Consider the following 19,752-nt stretch of genomic DNA (forward strand, 5'->3'; position numbering starts at 1 on the left):
TTTGGATTTAATTTTTTTGCATGGAAAATTTGAAATCAGTAAACTGTCCTAACTATTACAGTATTTTCAGCTGGAAAATCATGATATTTTAGACATAAGGCATTAACTTGTTCATCACCAGATGTGAAGTCAGCTAACAACACACTGTCAATAAGAACTTTGATCTCCTTTGGGTTTGATCGTTTTCACTCTTGCTCATCTGCACTCAACTGTAACGTGTATCACTCCTGTAACGGGTAATGATGGGTTCTGTTGCCTGAGCGAATTATTTGCCAAATGATGCCAAATATCTTCCCACTTTCCACTCAAATTCTCCAGCAACTTTTGCATCATGACAATACAAACAGATAACTCCAGTTTCGGAATCATACATAAATATTTCTCGTAGCTGAATGTTCATGACCTCATGAGCTTTCGGTGTAGCAGTTTCTACTATTTTGTTAAGCCATTCAACTTTAAACAAATTTGCATTTCTTTTGTGCTTCACACCCGTTGCTTCTTTTGAATTCAACATAGTGAATCAATATTTTTTTCCAGTAAAAACTTAGTAAGCTATCTACAGGATTTGAAACAGATCTTTGTAAACTTTACAATATGAACACTGTCTGCCAAAGATGGCTGCCGCCGTGATGCAGTTGTACAAACCAGAACAGGAAAGGTGAGGTGACATAAATTAGTGACGTGCATTGTGATATTTGAAAAAACGACTAACTAGTTAACAGAAGCATTTAGCTAAGAGATTATTTTCAATAAGTATAATTATTAATTATTATTATTTTAGGTAACTAACCTTTTGTGCGCAGATTAATTTCCTTTGTGCGCTGCTTGAAAAAAGTGCGTGCACACATATGCACAGCTTACAGGGAACATAGCTTACCACTGTTTTAAGATTAATTATAGATGGGCACTTAATGTTGGAGATACTCATATTCCAAAGACAAATAATGAAGCAAAAATGTATATGTAATACTATAGTTAGAATAAGCAGTTGTTTTACCTCTTTTATCTTGATTCCCTTTGATTGACTAAAGAAATTGTGGTATAGGGCAGGGTTGGAAGGGACGGAACTCTGAAGCTGTAACTTAGCAATGAATCTTTTATAAGTTGGTAGAATTTTGATGAATTGTTGTCTGTGTGAAAACTGGTTTGAGCTGGGAATGTGTCTCTACTTGTTCCAAGGTTTGGAGGATTTCCACCAGTAGTAGATTTTGCCATTGGAATGGAGTTTCATTTAAAAACACATGGTTGCAAAGTAATGATGTCGACAGTAAGATTTTTTTAAAAACTTAGCTAACACTAATAATTCTGGCTTTGAACACGCAATGTGAGACTGAACATTAATTTATTCGGGTCAAAATCTTTAATTTTATGAGCAGAACATACTTTACACTGGAATTTTTTTTGGGAACCATAAACACTCATTGTGGTTAGTGTGGTTGGGTGCATTTTTGAATGCTTTTAAAATGTATTTCTTTCTCCAGGAAAGCGGGTACTGGTTGGATGACTTGGGAATTTTGCATAATGTATAAAGAATGAGAGGAGGTATTGTCTTAAAAGATTAACTGTCACTTTTAAAGTGGTTCAAACATGAGAAAATGCTGTTGCTGGAAATTCAAGCTGCACACACAAAATTTTTCAGGAACTCAGCAGGCCAGCAACTATAGAAAAGAGTTGATTTTCTGGGCTGAGAATGGTCTTGGCCTGAAATGTTGACTGTTAATTCTTTTCCATAGATGCTGCCTGGCCTGCTGAGTTCCTCCAGCATTTTGTGTGTGCTGCTTTAAAGTGGTTATAGTCTAGTACACTCTTTTGCATTGTAATTTGTTCAGTTGGAATGGAGGAACATGGAAACCATTGTCTTTGGCTCCTGCCATTTTTTAAAACCTGAAATAAATCAATGTCCAAACAGTATTTTGATCAGTGGGCTAAAATGTGTTGCTTGCAATTTGGTTGTAAACTTCTTACAGGGTCCTCTTGACGTATCAGATGATTACAACTTCAATCAGGAGGTCAAATGCAAGTGCATCTTATTTATGCGGTTAAGCCTAGGGATATAGCTCAGTCATGCTAACCTGAAGGTGTCTGACGCTCTTGTGCCACCTATAGCTGACTTATGTAGTGTGATCTCCTTCATATGATCAGGATCCCTGAGCTAACTTGAAAATGCAATTAGGCAATTTGTTATTTCCTTTATAAAGCATTGTAAAAAAATACTATAAACATGAAAAAATATGCAGATGTTGGAAACCTAAACAACACAGACAAAATGCTACTCAACAGGCCAGGCAGTGCCTACGCAAAAGAGTTATAGTCAATGTTTCAGGCTGAGACCCTTCAGCAAGGTCCTGTTCACATCATTCATGTGAGTTGCTGTTCGCTATCTCAAGGATCCTCTATCACGAGAGTCTTTCAATGGTATGTAATGGGTACATAGAATGAGTTGTTAGAGGAAATATCACAAGCAGGTGCAATTACATCATTAAAAAGACATTTTGACAGATTCATGAATAGGAAATGTTTGGAGGGATATGGACCAAATGCAGGCAAATGGGATTGCCTCAGGAAAGCACTTCGGATGGCATTTTATTTATTTTTATTTAGAGACTCCCATGCCCAGTTACACCATGTGAACAATTAACCTGTTAACCAGTACGGTCTTTGGGATGTGGGAGGAACCTGGAACACCTAGAGGAAACTCACCTGGTCACAGGAAGAGTATGCAAGCTCCTTGCAGGCAGCAGCGGGAATTGAACCTGGGTTGCTGGGACTTTATGCTAACCACTACACTACCATGAGCCAAAGGACCTGTTTTCATTCTATATAACTCTTATTCTGCATGCCTTCTACTTTGTACTTCTGTGCATCTTCTAATTTCTAGATCCTCTACTGGTGACTAAGGCTTCAGTTTTCCAGCTTCTAGGTTCAAATTCCCTTCATGGATTTGTCTGCCTCCCCTAAGTTCAAATTAATTTACAAAGTACGTACACTGTATGTCACCACATTTTCTTGTGGGCATACTCAATAAATCCGTAATAGAATAAATGAAAAACTGCACAAACTGGGGTGTTCGACCAGTGTGCAAAAGATGGCAAGGTGCAGATACAAAAAGCAAGAAGTAATAATAATAGATAGTCGGTCAAGATGGTGCCAGTTGTACAACAATCTCCTGGTCAACATCTTCCAGATAGCCCACAAAAATGTCTATTTTACTTCTATTACATCTGTTTTTCATCTTAAATGTGTTTCTGGAACTGTTAGAGCCTGTGATTTACAGTCTGGAGATTGACTGAGTGATCCAGAGCTTTGCTATCTTCAAGAAGATTCTGAGAAGCAAGTGTGCACTCAGATGACCTCAAGGTGAAGAAGGCGAAGTGGGACACAAACATGAGGAAATCTGCAGATGCTGGAAATTCAAACAACACACACAAAATGCTGGTGGAACACAGCAAGCCAGGCAGCATCTATAGGAGAAGCACTGTCGACGTTTCAGGCCGAGACCCTTCGTCGGGACCCTTCGAAGGGTCTCGGCCCGAAATGTCGACAGTGCTTCTCCTATAGATGCTGCCTGGCCTGCTGTGTTCCACCAGCATTTTGTGTGTGTTGAAGTGGGACACAAGCTGATGTTTGTCTCTGTTTTGCCGGTTAAAGCATCGAGAAAGATTGAGATAGCGAGGTGAATGCAGAAAGCGAGTGAGTGTTCAGTGCCGACTGGCTGACTTTTGATCACTGTTGGAGAAGGAACCTGTGAGTGGCCTGTTGTTGTGGGGCTCACTGCGGCTGGCGGGTAGGCCTTCTGTGGTGTCTCTCTTTTGATGATGGAGGACATTACAGGGGTTTTCCAATATTGATTAGACTGTTGTGTTTATAGACTGGTGGAATTTTTTCAGACTTGTGGTTCTTGTATTTTGTTTTTTTTTGCTTGTTCCATTCTATTTTGTTGTGTGAAGGAAGGGAGTTGGGGGTTGATGTTCTTGTTGCCTTCTATTAGTTTTTTTGTACAGGGGAAGGTTCGGGGGGGGGGCCCAATGTTCATTTTGTGCAGTGGAGGGTTTGGGGATTGACGATCAGGATACCATTCCTTTTTTGTGCAAGGGGATGTTTCCTTCTGAATTACCTTCATGTTCTTTCATTATTTTGCTCCTATTTGGAGAAGGAGAAACTCAGAGTGGTACTTGGATACATACTTTGGTAATGATAACCTTTGAACCTTTGAAATAAATAAGCAATAAATATCGAGAACATGAGATGGAGAGTCCCCGAAAGTGAGTCCACAGGATGTGGGAGCATTTCAGTCTTGGGGTAGGTGAAATTGAGTGAAGTTATCCCCTTTGGTTCAAAAGCCTGAAGGTTGAGGGGTAATAACTGCTTCAACCTGGTAATGAGAGTCTTGAGGCTCCTGTACCACTGGTAGCAGTGAGAAGCGAGCATGTCCTGGGTATTGAGAGTCTCAAATGATGGGTGCTGCTTTGCTGCATCAACATACCATGTAGATGTGCAAGATAGTGGGGAGGGCTTTACCTGTGATAAACCAGGCCATATCCACTACTTTTTGTAGGATTTTCAGTTCAAGGGCTTTGGTGTTTCCATACCAAACTGTCATGCAGCTGGTCAATATACTCTCCACTACACATATCGAAGTTTGTTAGAGTTTTAGATGTCATGCTGAATATTCGCAAACTCCTAAGGAAGTAAGTTTACTGCTGTGCTTTCTTTGTAATTGCACGTGTGTTGGGCCCAGGATAGGCCCTTTGAAATGATAACACCAAAGAATTTAAAGCTACTGACCCTGTCCAACTATGATCCTCCAATGAGAACTGGCTTATGGACATCTGGTTTTGGAGTGGATCCAAGTTGCTTTTCAGGCAGGCAGGAATTGATAAGTTTCATCACCAACCTCTCAAAACACTTCCATCGCTGCGGATGTAAGTCCTACTGGAATGTAGGCATTGAGGTAGGTTACCACATTCTCCTTAGGCACCGGGTGGCATAAGTGAAGCCTGCTTGAAGCAGGTGGGTACCTTAGACCACCAAAGTGAGAGATTAAGTATCTCAGTGAACACTCTATCCAATTATTCAGCATAGATCTTTAGTTTGATGTTGTGGTGTTCACTGAGCTTGGCAATGAGCTTGCAGGTGTTACATCATCAGTCAAAGTGATGTAGTGACATCCTCAGTGTGCAGTTGTTGGTGTTTTTCTCTGGGAGTGCTAGCATTTATATAGTGCCCCCCCCCTCCCCATTCACTTGCCTTGATCTTGATTGGTCCCCCTTCAGTTAACCTTTGAATTCTATTGGTGTTTCTTTGGCTCTTAGAGTTTTGTAGATGGCATCTATTTTGATATGGTTATTTGCATAGTTATCAAAGAGAATGATGCTTCTAAAAATTCTCATGCCTGCTTTTTGTTTACCTGCACCAGAACTGCTGCGGTGTCGCAGTTAGTATTCTTATTGGTCTTCATGTTCTGCCAGTTTGTGTTCCTGTAAACGAGTTTATTTATTTATTGAGAAACATTGCAGAATAGGCCCTTTGAACCACGCTGCCCAGCAATCCTCCAATTTAATCCTAGCCTAATTGCAGGACAATTTACAGTGACCACTATGGGTACGTCTTTGGACTGTGGGAGGAAACTGGAGCACCTGGAGGAAACCCACGCAGACTTGGAGAGAAGGTACAGACTCCTTGCAGGTAGCAGCAGGAACTGAACCCAGGTTGCCTGTTCTGTAAAGCGTTATGCTAATCATTATGCTACAGTGCCACCTTAAGGTGAGAATTTAAGTCCTTCCTGGCTGACTTAGTTCTTGTTGCAGTCTCCACAGGTGAACCTGTACACTACTTTAGTGGTACCTTGGTTCTTGAGACAAGCTTCCTTAAAGTTGCTGTTGGTTTGTGAGCGATTGTGATGCTGTGAGGTTCAGGCAATTGAGCTGTCAGTTTTGATAGATCTTTAATATTTGGCCAGGTACTCTGCCTGGGCTGGATGCTTTTTGTCGGTTCACCCTCCTGAAGGCTGCTTGCATGTTGGCCTCAAAGATTGAAATCACAGGGTCATCGGGGGCTATGGGGGGGTTGCAGTGGTTCCTCCATGTTCTGATAGTCAAATTCAGCATAGAAGGCATTGAGCTCATCTGGAAGTGAAGCCCTTTTGTCATCTTTGTCGCTTGATTTTACTTTGTAAGAGGTAACAGCATTCAAGCCCTGCCACAGGTTTAGTCTGGAATTGCCACTTTGCCCATGAGGTGGCTTTCTGGAGGTGATCCCTGGACCTCTTGTAATTTTCTTTGTCACCAGACTTCAATGCCTCTGATCTGAACCTCAGCAGATTGTGGATCTCATTGTTAATCCAGGGCTTCTGGAAGATTCTGAATGATCTTGTGAGGGCACACTTGTCCACGACTGTTTTTATAAAGTCTGTGACAACCATGGTGTATTCATTCAGATCTACAGATGAGTCATTGAACACGGCCCAGTTCACTGACATGAAGCAATCATGTAGCCGCTTCTCTGCCTCCCACAACCACCTCTTTGAAGTCCTAATCTCTGGAGCCTTGTTCTTCAGCCTTTGACTGCATGTATGTGGGAGAAGGACAGCCAAGTGATCAGATTTACTGAAATCTGCTCTGGCATGGAATGGTAGGCATTCCTTATCTTAATGTAACAATGGTATAGTTTGTTGGGACTTCAGGTGCTACAGTTTATATGCTGATGGTGATTTGGCAGGTAATTGGCCAGTTTCCTTTTAAGATATTCCTTGAAACTCTTCACTTTGATTGGGACTATGTCCTTTGCCTTGGCATTATTTTCTGTTTTGCTCTGTCTCACACATTCATGGGTTTTACTTGTTTTTCATTCATTGGTCTGTGAAGTCTACTCTTGCGATAGTGCTCATTTGTGATTCTGGTTAACAAAGTTACTGGTTGCTATTTTAAATGACTGATTATAGCTAATTTAAGTATTCTGCTTACCTGAATTTCCAACAAGTTAAATATGGCTTGAGATAGTAAGTAAGCTTGTATTGCAGAACATTATGACCCTGCCTGGGTATTCCCAGAATTACAGAGGTCCAACAGGATTTAAAAGATTAAGGTAATTTAGATAGAAAGCTCAAAAAAAGTTACCTGGCAGCTGTCTTAGCCAAAGGATGACCTACTATCCCTAGAAATTGCCAAGTTAGCTTCCATGCTTAAAAGGTGGTATAAATCATTTAGATTGCTACTGCATGGTTTTTTTAAGTAGTGTTTGCAATCAAAAGGGTTGGGAACCATTGCCATTCTGAGTGATTTGTACAATTCCATGAATCTTAAATGTGTTTGTGAGGCTTATGCATGTCATTGAATATGGAATCATAGAACATGTAAGTACATCCTTAGCCTTTTCCAGTACCATGGTGAAGTCATAGACAAGCTCGTGCTGCAACTCGTTTTCTACTTTGCTAGTCTACAATCCAGCGGGATGAATATTTAATTTTCTAACTTCAAGTGATCCACATCCTCTGTGTTCCTTTCTTACTCCTACCAGTTTACCTAGGTTCTCTATTCCTTCACCTTTTTTGCTTACTCACACCTTGGCAGTTACTCAGATTTGTCACCCCTATCCCATCACCCATGTCCGTCTCACACCAATCTATCTGGGTTTTTTCTTCCTTGATTTACACTTTCTAACCCGTCTCCCCATCTGACTCTTATCTCTCCATCAACCTCCTTTACCTGGTTTTACATCAACTTACAGCCTCTGTGTCTACCTTCCTCTCCTTTCCTTCCACCTGATTCTCTGTCTAATTATTTTTCCTTTTCTTTGTGAGCATGCTTTCCTAGCATTGTGAGATTTCATATTGCAACCATCCTTCCGGTGAAAAAAATTCTTCATGTTTCCCTATAACAACCACCTTTCCCTTAAGTATGGGACTTATATTAGATGTGTCTTGTTAGAGGGAAGATTTCTCATGCTCTTTGGACCATGAAGTCTGTACCAACAATTGACCACCTATTTTACACTAATCCAAAAGTAATTCAATTTTTACTTTTTTTTTGAGATGTGGAAACCTAAATATTTATGGTAACACAGTGCTGGAGCATCTCAGCAGATCGGGCAATATCTATGGAGAAGAATAAATGGTCGCTGGGACCCTTCATTGGAACTAATTGAAATATGCTGATTAAAATCCCTGTACTGATTGAAATGTAATTCAATAATTAATGAATATTCAACATGCCGAGAGGCTTTGGATGCTAAAATACAGTGTATTCCAGTTAATTAGGCACTGGCTTATTTGGGATAACTCTTAAAGAGCAAAAACTAATTGAGAAAATTGTCAGGATTTCCTTCATTTATTTGGGACACTGTGCTGCTTAATTGGGGCAGGATACTGTTGCCAAAAAGGTTCCAGTTAGCTTCAGATGCACATACTTATATAACCGTTAGACACTGCACCTTGCTCAGAGCAAACAATTTTTAAATAGTGTCAGTTGTGTATGTTTGTGTTTCTTTTAAAAAAAAACAGTGATTTTTGTTATAGTTGCTGAAAAATAAGCAGTAAGACAGTTCCGAATTCTTTTTTCACTGTGGTTTCAAGCATTCAGCTTGGAGATGCCTGAAATGGCTGGTACTGAAAATAAAAAGATTGCATTGCAATTTGAAGGTATCTACAATTATCTTGAATGTTGCAATGAAAATGAAAACTTGAAGGATACTTGTTAGTATTGTATGAAAGCAGTCCATTATGTACATTAGGTGTCAAAGCTGATTTTGTTCATTGCATACACTGGGTGGAATTCCTCTGTCAATAACTACTAGGAACTAATACAGTTTTATAATACTGTAGTATTATTGGTAGTGTTTAATTTGTTCTGTATTTCATTTAAATACATAGTTTGTTACTTTGTCTTGTTTTTATACATTTTCAATTTTGGCTAATTGGGGCAGTCATTTAATTAGGCCAAAATGTACTGGTCCTAATGTGCTTCAGTTAAAAGGAATCATTGAAATAACCTAGTGCTCATTCACATTATCAGCCCTCTTGCTCAGCTGTTTTCCTTACTTCATTCAGCAATGTCCTGAGCTGCATCAGACTGCCTTGTCACATCACGGTATACTTGGAGAACGCCGCCAGAGCTGTGGGACGACAGCTGCCTTCCAAGTGCACCAGATGTGCCTGAGGGCTGAGATCAGTTTTGGGCGGAGGGTGGTGTGGGGGATGGGTAGTGGGATTTGTAAAATGCCTGGATGATAGTCTGGTCACAGAGGGTCTTGGTGCATTTTCTTTAGGGAATCATTCTGAGGCATACATTCAGCTTCTGAGCCTTTGAAACAGGAAACAAAGAGTCTTCACTTTGTATTGCCTGACTCATACTGAAAGGATTGATTGGCCAGAGCTGCACATCCAGGCTACTTGTTATCTACAGTGTCTCTGGCTCAGTCATTTCCTGATTGTTATTTTCATCTTTTCCTTTTTACTGTGTTTTAGACCTTGGCCTTTGTGCTTTATTTTTAGTCTTATTGTGAAAAGCCTGGAGAGAATACAAATTTCATTTCTACAGAGCAAAGACTTCAATGGCAAATTAGTCTGCATGGATAGGTTGGAAATTGTAATCAGTTACCAAAATTAGCTTTAAAATAACCCACATTCTGTAAGGATCGGTACATGGAGATTTGTGTGAGCTACACTCATTTTCCAGAAGCATTTGTCAGGTATGGAAACTGCCTTTTTGTGTTTGACATTAGTAATGGTTTGAAGATATTTCTTATCCTTGCTGTTACTACGGTATTACTTTATGCAAAGCGATGCAATATACATTTGATATGCTGCCATTTAGTTCAATTTATTTTACGGTTCAGTTTGCAAATTAATTTTTGTTCCTCTTAACTCTTGCCAACTAAATATACCATCCACTGTATGGTGGTATCATGACATACCTGAAATCTTAAGTTGCATTTATGTGGTCTTAATTATTAAAATTAACTGCATATTTGCAGTTTGATTGTTGAAAATATTTCCACAATTTGATGAGATGGCTTTTTTTAATCTAGCCTTTTGATTGCACCTCAGGGATTTGTTTATTTCACATTCTGTGTTTCCTTCACAATGACAATAAACTCTGCATCTAGAGATGTATTCAGTAAGGCTTTTAAATTTCTACTTTTGCCTTGTTTTTCTTTGGCTTTCTGTTTGAGCTTATGTTTTTTTATATTCTGCCCATTTTCCTGACAAACATCTCATTGCTGTTCCCTTTTGGGCATATTTTGCTTTCCTACTTGATAATTCTGTAATTTCAAAAACTTTCAAGACAAATGGTTGGTTTTGCCATATCCATGTGTTTTTTATCTGAGCTATCTTATCAAATGGGTTAAGTTAAAGTCTGAGGGAAAATTATGTACAAGTATTATATTATCATGTATTGCATTGAACTGCTGCTGCTAAATTAACAAATTTCATAACATACCGGTGATAATAAATATGATTCTGATCCTGACAAGTGTTTTTTTACCAGCACCATAACCTAAAACATTTTCCATATAAATATTTGCTCTTCAGATGTAAATACTGCTATAATACAAGTTTGTGTTAACCAGATAATTACCTCAAAGGTTTTGATTTGGGGAGTAACTGTTAACCGGAAATTGGAGATAAATGCTGTGCTGCAGTTGGTGAAGTTCTAAGGGGTTAGTCTTATCCACAGAGATACCTGAGAGCTCAGTAGCATAGCCTTTTGACACATACTTCCTGTGGTTCACAGCTTACTTGGTAATTCAAGTGCATGGCTAGATAAAAATTGCAAATCTGAAATAAAATGAAACACTCAGTAGGTCAAATAGTATCCATGGGAAGAGAAACAGTTCAGGTTTCAGGTACAGGATGCTTGGTGTGAACTTTTAATTGTGCTCATCTTGGTACTACTAGAATGTTGGAGAGTACCTCAAGTCAAGTCAACTTTTATTGTCATTTCGACCATAACTGCTGGTACAGTGCATAGTAAAAATGAGACAACGTTTTTCAGGACCATGGTGTTACATGACACAGTACAAAAAACTAGACTGAACTACGTAATTTACAAAAACAACAGAGAAAGCTACACTAGACTACAGACCTACACTGGACTGCATAAAGTGCACAAAAAAAGTGTAGGCATTACAATAAATAATAAACAGGACAGTAGGGCAAGGTGTCAGTCCAGGCTTCGGGTATTGAGGAGTCTGATAGCTTGGGGGAAGAAACTGTTGCATAGTCTGGTCGTGAGAGCCTGAATGCTTCGGAGCCTTTTCCCAGACAGCAGGAGGGAGAAGAGATTGTATAAAAGGTGCATGGGGTCCTTCATAACGCTGTTTCCTGTTACCTGCCTCCATCCTTCAGACAGTGCACTCCAGATTCCAACCATCCTCTCGATGAAAAATCTCTTCTAAACTTACTATTTACCCTAAACCAATACTCTGTAGTTTTACAGTCTCTTATCTGTGATTCTCATATCACCCTCCTTGGTCTCCTCTGCTCCAAAGAAAGCCCAGCTTCTGCATTTTCCTTGTAACTCTCCATCCTAAGCCAATCCTGATGAATCTTCTCTGCAGTCTCTCTAATGTTGTCACACCTTTGCTATAGTGTTCGATGCAGAACGTGGTTTATAAAGTCAGAACATCATTGTACTTATGAATAAAGTACAACGTATGTCTTCATGACCTTAACATAGAACAAAGAACATTACAGCACAGTACAGGCTCTTCAGTCCATGATGATGTGTCGACCTTTTAACCTACTCCTAGATCAATCTAATCCTTCCTTCCTCCATAGCCCTCCACTTTTCCATCATGCATGTGCCTAGGAGATTTTGAAATGCTTGCAGGCCATTTCATGCACCTAACATTTTTTGTGTAAAGAGCCTGCATCTGATGTGCCGCCTATACTTTCCTCAAACCACCTTAAAATTATGCCTGCTTTTATTAGACATTTCCACTTTGAGGAAAAAGTCTTTGGCTATGCCTCTTATTATCTTGTGCACCTCTATCAAGTCACCTCTTATCCTCCTTTTCTCTAAAGAGAAAAGCCACAGCTGGCTTAACCTACCTTCATAAGACATGTCCTCTAGTCCAGGTAGCATCCGAGTAAATATCTTCATCCACTCTAAAGCTTCCACATCCTCCCTATAATGAGGTGACCAGAACTGAACACAGTATTCAAAGTGTGGTCTAACCAGAGGCTTGCAGCTCTTGAACTCAATCCCCCAACTAATGAAGGGCAATACATCTTACACTTTAGCAACCTATCAGCTCGTTCGGCAACTTGGGGGGGGGGGGCGGAATCTATGGACGTGGACCCCATGATGCCTTTGTACCTCCACATTGCCAAGAATCCTGCCATTAAACTTGAATTCTGCCCTCAAATTTGACCTTCTAAAATGAATCACTTCACAGTTTCCCAGGTTGAACTCCCATCTGTCACTTCTCGACCCAGCTCTGCATCCTGTTAATGTCCAGCTGGATCCTATGACAACACTCCTCACTATCTGCAAATCCACCAACTTTTGTGTCATCTGCAACTTACTAACTGACCCTTCCACTTCCTCATCTAGGTCATTTGTAAAAATCACAAAGAGCAGGGGTCTCAGAACAGATCCCTGTGGAACACCTCACCAACCTCCAGGCAGAAAATGCTTCATCTGCAACCACACTCTGCCTTCTGTGGGCAGGCCAGTTCAGTACCCACACAGCAATTTCCCTGGATCCCATGCCTCTTGATTTCCTGAATCAGCTTACCAATGGGAGCCTCATAAATGCTTTACTAAAGTCCACTGCTGGACATCCATCAACATGCTTTGTCACATTCTAAAAGAATTTAATCAGGCTTTTGAGGCATGATTTGCCCTTCACAAAACCATGCTGAGTATCCCTAATCAGACTGCTTCTCCAAATGCTCGTAAATCCTGTCTCTTAAAAATCTTTTCAAATAATTTGCCCACCACCGAATTAAGACTCACTAGTCTATAATTGCCAGTGTTGTACCTGCTTCTTTTCTTGAACAAAGGAATAATAGTTGTCACCGTTCAATCATCCAGTACTACTGCAAAAATCATCACCAAAAAGCAGCAATCTCTTCCTTCACTTCCCATAGTAACCTGGGGTATTTCCTGTCTGGCCCTGGGGACTTAACTATCCTAATTTTTTTCAAAAGGTCCACCATATGATTTTTCTTAATGTTGACATGTTCAAGTATATCAGCCTTTTTTTTTACATTGTTCTCACAAACGTCAAGGTAGCTCTCACAGGTGAATACTGAAGAAAACTATTCATGACGGACCTCCCTTTTCTTCTTACATCAGGCATGTGTTTCTTCTACTATCCTTGATCAGCCCTACCCTCATTCTGGCCATCATCCTATTCTCTCTCGCTCTCTAGATATAGCTAGATATAGATAGAATAGGATATATATATATATATATATATGTGTGTGTGTGTGTGTGTGTAGAATGTCTTGGGATTTCCTTAATCTTACTTGCGAAAGCCTTCTCATTTCCCCTTCTAGTTCTTCTAAGTCCATTTTTCAGCTCCTGGATACCTTGAAAGTCTCTAAAGCCCTGTCAGATCCTTGCTTCCTAAACCTTAAGTAAGATTTTTTCTTCCTCTTGACAAAATGTTCACATCTCTTGTCAACTATGATTCCGTCACCATTGCTTCCCCGCTTAAACAGAGACAAACCTATCCAGAAACGCCTATAAATGCTCCCTAAACAACCTCCACATTTCTGTTTTGCGTTTCCTTGAGTTCATCTATTCCCATTATATGCTACCCAGTTCCTGCTTGATAGCATTATCATTCCCCTCCTCTATTTAAATATTTCCTCATACTCTCTGCTCCCATCCCTGTCCAAGACTGTGGTAAAGGTCAGGGAGTTGTGGTTGTTTCTGAAATCCTCTTCCATCGAGAGATAGGAGGCTTGACCTGGTACATTGCCTAGCATGAGATCTCATATGTCTCTCCTCTAGTTAGCCTGTTTATATATTGAGTCAGGAATCCTTCCTGGATACACCAAACAAATTCTGTCCTATCCACATCTTTCGTACCAAGGGAGTGTTAATCATTATTTGAGAATTTGAAGTCCTTCATTGCATCAGCCATGTTTAATTGCATCTTTCTAAAATCTGCCTCCTAATCTGTGTAGAGTACTCCCAGTGGAGTTATTGCTGCCTTCCTGTTTCTGACTTCCACCTTCACTGACTCAGTGGACAATACAATGTCCTCCTTTCTGCAGATGTTATACTATCCCTGATTAACAATGTTAACCCACACCCCATCACCTCTTTGGGTTGAGACCTTCATCAGGACTGGAAAGGAAGATGCAAGATGCCAGAATAAGAAGTTGGGGGTAGGGAATGGAGTGCAAGCTAGGAGGTGATAGGGTATTGTGGACAACCCTAATAGATTCGCAGGTGCAAAATCGTCTCACCTGGAAGGACTGTTTGGAGCTCTGAATTGAGGTGAGGGAGGAGGTGAATGGGCAGGTATAGCACTTCTTACACTTGCAGGGATAAGTGCCACAAGGGAGATTAGTGGGGATGGACGAGAGGCCAAGGGAATCACAGGGAGCGATTTGTGGAAAGAGGTCGGGGGAAGGGGTAACAGGGGGTTGTAGAAGTGCCCTGCCCTATAAAAAAGGCACACAGTCGGGTTACTGACAGAGCCTGCTTGTCTCAAGAAAGATCTGTTTGTGCACCGTGCCTGGATCAAAACAACTTTCACAAGACTGTAGAAGAATAATTGTAGGGATGCATGAAGCTGGTAAAGGCTACAAAAGTATTTCTAAAGACCTGAGTATTAATCAGTCCACAGTAGGAGAAATTGTCTACAAATGGAGGAAATTCAGTATTGGTGCTACTCTCCCTAGGAGAGCAGGCATCCTGCAAAAATCACACTAAGGGTAACAGCAAAAGACCTGCAGAGATTGCTAGAACTTGGCAAAAGTTCTGTTCGTGTGTCCACTATAAGAAAAATACTGAACAAGAATGATGTTCACAGAAGGACACCATGGAGGGAACCACTGCTGTCCATCGCTGCATGTATTAAGTTTGCAAAAGACTACCTGGGTGTTCTACAACACTTCTGGGACACTGTTCTGTGGACAGATGAGACAAAAGTTGAACCTCTTGGCAGAAATGCACATCGCTATGTTTAGAGGGAAAAGGGCACCATAGCAACACCAAAATCTCATTCCAACTGTGAAGCATGGCAGAAGGAGCATCATGGTTTGGGGTTGTTTTGCTGCCTCAGGGCCTGGACAGCTTGCAGTTGTTAGGGAGCAGTGAATTCAAAATTGTACCAAGGCGAGACAATGATCTGAAACACAAGAACAAATTAATAACAGAATGGTTTGAAAAGAAAAAAATTGTGTTTTGGAATGGCTAAGTCAGAATCCAGAGTCCAAACCTTACCCCAATTGAAATACTGTGGCATGAGCTGAAGGGGATTGTTCATACAAGGTATCCCAGAAATTTTGCTAATTTTGCTAATGGTCTAATGTGGGTTATTAGTTTGGGCAGATTATATTTGCCTGTTATTGTAACTTGGATGAAGATCAGACCACATTTTATGAATAATTAATGCAGAAAACCAGGTAATTGCAAAGAGTTCACAAACTTTTTCTTGCAACTGTACCTATCAGTATCCTCCCCACTATTAGGTGTGCTGATGAAATGCAAGTCCATTATAACCAATGCATTATTTTTATCTGCTAGTTTCATAATTTTGGAAGTAAAACTTATTTCTGATCGGGCTATGGTTTGGTTTTGACATTTGTATTTATTATTTGAATAAGCCTTGTGATTGTTCCTGATTCTTGAGTTTGTAGATGAATGTAAATTAGACATACAGAATTTTTTTAGAAAGTTGCTCCCCTGTTTTAAAAAAAAATCAACTTGTATTATTAATGTGGTTACAGAGGGCTCACTGTACCTACCAGCCCTCTCCAAACACCATTTCTGATTAATGTCTATTATGTGATGCTGACCCCTCAAGTGAGGGATGGGTTGTTGTGTTGCGTCCAGTTGACTGGGCAAATAAGACTAGACAGCAAATTTTTTTCAGAAGTGTTGCTTCCCAAGATTTTTTATGGTTACGATGGACTGCTTGAAGCTGAACACAAATATAATTTCAGATCACTTGTATCATGTAGGAATTTGGAGAAACAAGAAATAAACTTTTATTGAATATAATGGGTTTAGTTGCGTAATGGTGCTGATGCTTTGCAAGAGTTCAACTGAGCTAAAAATGCTTTGATTATTTTCATTTGTACTCGACGTCTGTGGCTTCTCACTTACGTGTCCCAACAATAATCAATCAGCATTGATGGATTACAGTTACCCTGATACCATTTCTCCATGCCCTGGTGAAAACTTTCACCATGCTCGTCACTGACAGTGCCAAAATTTGCAGGGAAGAAGTCTAAATAGGAATTCAGAAGATTAGTCTTTAGTGACATGTTGCACTTGGTTTTGTCTGCTTGAAGTATGTTGTCAACCAGCTGCATAATTTGATGCTCTGTAGTTGTCAAAAAAATTTTCAACAACATCCAAGAATACCTTCCATGCGGTTTTCTCTGGTCCCACTGGAAGTTCTTCAAATTCCTTGTCATTGATTACCAGTTTGATTTGTGGATCAACAAAAATGTCTTCCTAATTTTGGCATCAGTTATTCTGGGAAACGTCTGTCTCAAATACTGAAACCCTTTATCTTCTTTGTTCATCGCTTTCACAAAATTTTTCATAAGCCTCAATCTTACATGAAGAGGAGGCAAAACTATCTTTTTTGGATCTACAAGTAGATATGTGCCACACTTTTCTGCCCTGGAACCAACTGCTTACAGAGAGACCAATCCTTTTTAATGTAATGAGATTCTTTAGCACTGCTGTCCCATTTGCAAATGAAACAACAGTACTTGGTGAATCTGAGCTGCTTTCCTAGTAGCAGCACTACTATTTTCAGATCAACACAGATGTTCCAGTTGTTACTGTACTGAGGTGTCTCAATATAACTTCTGGCTCTCAGCTTCACCCCACCCTTTCCGGTCTTCTCCTATCATTTCACATTCCCCCCTCCTACTTTCAAATCTCTTACTATCTTCCCTTTCGGTTAATTCTGACGAAGGGTCTCGGCCCAAAACGTCGACTGTGCTTCTCCCTATAGATGCTGCCTGGCCTGCTGAGTTCCACCAGCATTTTGTGTGTGTTGCTTCCAGATTTTGGTAGTTTTCCTTCATGTGTAGTGCATAGCTGATCGTTATTAAAGGCCGGACATTGCTGTTGTGTAGTAGCACAGCTTTCTAGCTGAAGAATTAATAAAAAGATGCCATAGTAGTGGGTCATACTGGCAACCATAAGCAGTCAAAAGATCATAAATGACAGGGCAAAAATGCAGATTATCAACCTGACCAAAGAATTGCACCAAATCTTCTTAGTGGCAGTGAAAGTTGGAAATTTTTTTGCCTGGTGACATCAGATTCCATCCTTGCAGTCTTGAACCCAGTAATTCTGCTTTTGCTTTTGATAAACCCAAGTCTCTGATTAGGTCATTTAATTCAGATTGAGTTATCAGATGAGGCTTACTCACGTAAAGGATTCAAAATCTGCATCAGCATCTTTCTTGTTTTCCATTCCTGGGTTGAGCATCATGGCATCTTCATGCACCTCCTCCAGACTCCATATCTGATGGTTTCAGTACTGGAAGATTGTCATCAGGTGGCGCAGGTCTCATGACTGAAGGGAAATTGGGGTATTCAATGGATTTCTTGTTATTAGGAGAGAAACCAGGCACACAGGTCAGGCAGAAGTAGTAGAAACATAGAAAATAGGTGCAGGAGTAGGCCATTTGGCCCTTCGAGCCTGCACCGCCGTTCAGTATGATCATGGCTGATCATCCAACTCAGAACCCCGTACCTGCTTTCTCTCCAAACCCCCTGATCCCTTTAGCCAAAAGGGCCATATCTAACTTCCTCTTAAATATAGCCAAATGAACTGGTCTCAACTGTTTCTTGTGGCAGAGAATTCCACAGATTCACCACTCTCTGTGTGAAGAAGTTTTTCCTCATCTCGGTCCTAAAAGGCTTCCCCTTTATCCTTAAACTGTGACCCCTTGTTCTGGACTTCCCCAACATCGGAAACAATCTTCCTGCATCTAGCCTGTCCAATCCCTTTAGAATTTTATACGTTTCAATAAGATCCCCCCTCAATCTTCTAAATTCTAGTGAGTATAAGCCTAGTCGATCCAGGCTTTCTTCATATGAAAGTCCTGCCATCCCAGGAATCAATCTGGTGAACCTTCTTTGTATTCCCTCTATGGCAAGAATGTCTTTCCTCAGATTAGGGGACCAAAACTGCACACAATACTCTAGGTGCAGTAGAACCTCCCTGCTCCTGTACTCAAATCCTTTTGCTATGAATGCCAACATGATTCTTCCGCTCTAGCCCTGTCATTGGCACTGCAAATAGCATAATAACACTGACTACTGAGTACCTCTGAGCCAAGCTCTAAGAACGACAATGCATGTTGCGCAACAAATGTGAGGAGCTCAGGCCAATTTTAGAACTCACAGGCTTTCTTAATAAGAGGAGTTGAGCTCTGTCTTTGAGATTTAAGTGTATATTTGTCACAAATGCTCCCAAAAGTACAATTACTTTATCATAATGAGTACACACAGTGTGCTATGCGCATAGAGCATGCTCATCAACGTGATGTAAACCCAATGCATAGAACGGTGTGTGGTTGATGCTTTTATAGCCTTTCTAAAACCTGTCCGGCCATGCGGAATCCACCCTTCCTTAGCATGCCTGGACAAGATGGAAAACTTTTCAGCTTAAATTGTGGGCTATATTTTAATGGACTTTAATTATGAACCAAAATAACAAATATAGGCGACTTCAAAAAAAAAATACATGAAAGGGAAATTTCATGGCTATTTTCATGATCAGTGGCCCAAATTCATAAGATACACCCAAGAGTATTCAGGAAGCAAAATCTTTGTTGTTCAATGCAATCAAGATGGTCATTAGTTGAATTATTTCCTGTGACAGTTTCACAGATAAAATTGTTTACTATTGCTTGGAATGTTAAGGTTCCTTTTAACTCAGCAGCATAAATCCTTCTATATTATTTTCATTATTGATACTGCATAACAACTGGGGATAGGCTTGGAAAAGTTTTATCTTTGTATTGTATACACATTTACCAAATAATGAAAGATTAAAACTTGTTCTTTTTTTCCATTCAGGTGATATCACTCAGAAGGGCTATGAAAAGAAAAAGGCCAAACTGCTGGCTCCATACATACCACAGACTGTAGGTAAGATGTAAATGATTAACAAAATAGTAGATTAAAAGGAATGTGATGAACTTTGTCATTCGGATTGAGAAAATGCCTTTGCTATGCCTTTGCCTATCACCCACACTTGATGTGATTTTTCTTTTTAAAACCCACATTGTCCTCTATACTCATCATGTCCATGAGCTGCACTTTTGTTGATTAATTTCTATTTAAACTGTTGAATGTACAATTTTCTGGTCCTTATGTTTGGTATTGCTGTAAACTGTTCCCTTGCTTTCAAATTCACCCACTACTCTTAATAAATGCTACTATATTTTCTTAAAAGGACTTAGCATTGTCCCTGATTTATGTATATCATTGAATGTGTTACCTTCCAAATCCATAGACTTGTGATGTTTCATGTAATTGTTTACCAGCACTACACTTTCTCAGTAGCTGTTAGAACTTTGATTGGGGGACCT

General features: G+C 40.1%; 1 protein-coding gene across 2 annotated transcripts in view; it reads left to right on the forward strand.

Annotated features, from left to right (window-relative positions):
- LOC132392808 (disco-interacting protein 2 homolog A-like) overlaps window positions 1–19,752 on the forward strand; it is a 264,557-nt gene that overhangs the window by 79,801 nt on the left and 165,004 nt on the right. For both annotated transcript variants that reach the window (XM_059967204.1, XM_059967205.1), the window contains exon 2: window positions 19,238–19,309. In XM_059967204.1, coding sequence (XP_059823187.1) covers window positions 19,238–19,309 — 72 coding nt within the window. The remainder of the gene's footprint in view (window positions 1–19,237; window positions 19,310–19,752) is intronic.

Source organism: Hypanus sabinus, chromosome 4, assembly GCF_030144855.1.
Source record: "Hypanus sabinus isolate sHypSab1 chromosome 4, sHypSab1.hap1, whole genome shotgun sequence".
In the NCBI taxonomy this organism is placed as follows: Eukaryota; Metazoa; Chordata; class Chondrichthyes; order Myliobatiformes; family Dasyatidae; genus Hypanus; species Hypanus sabinus.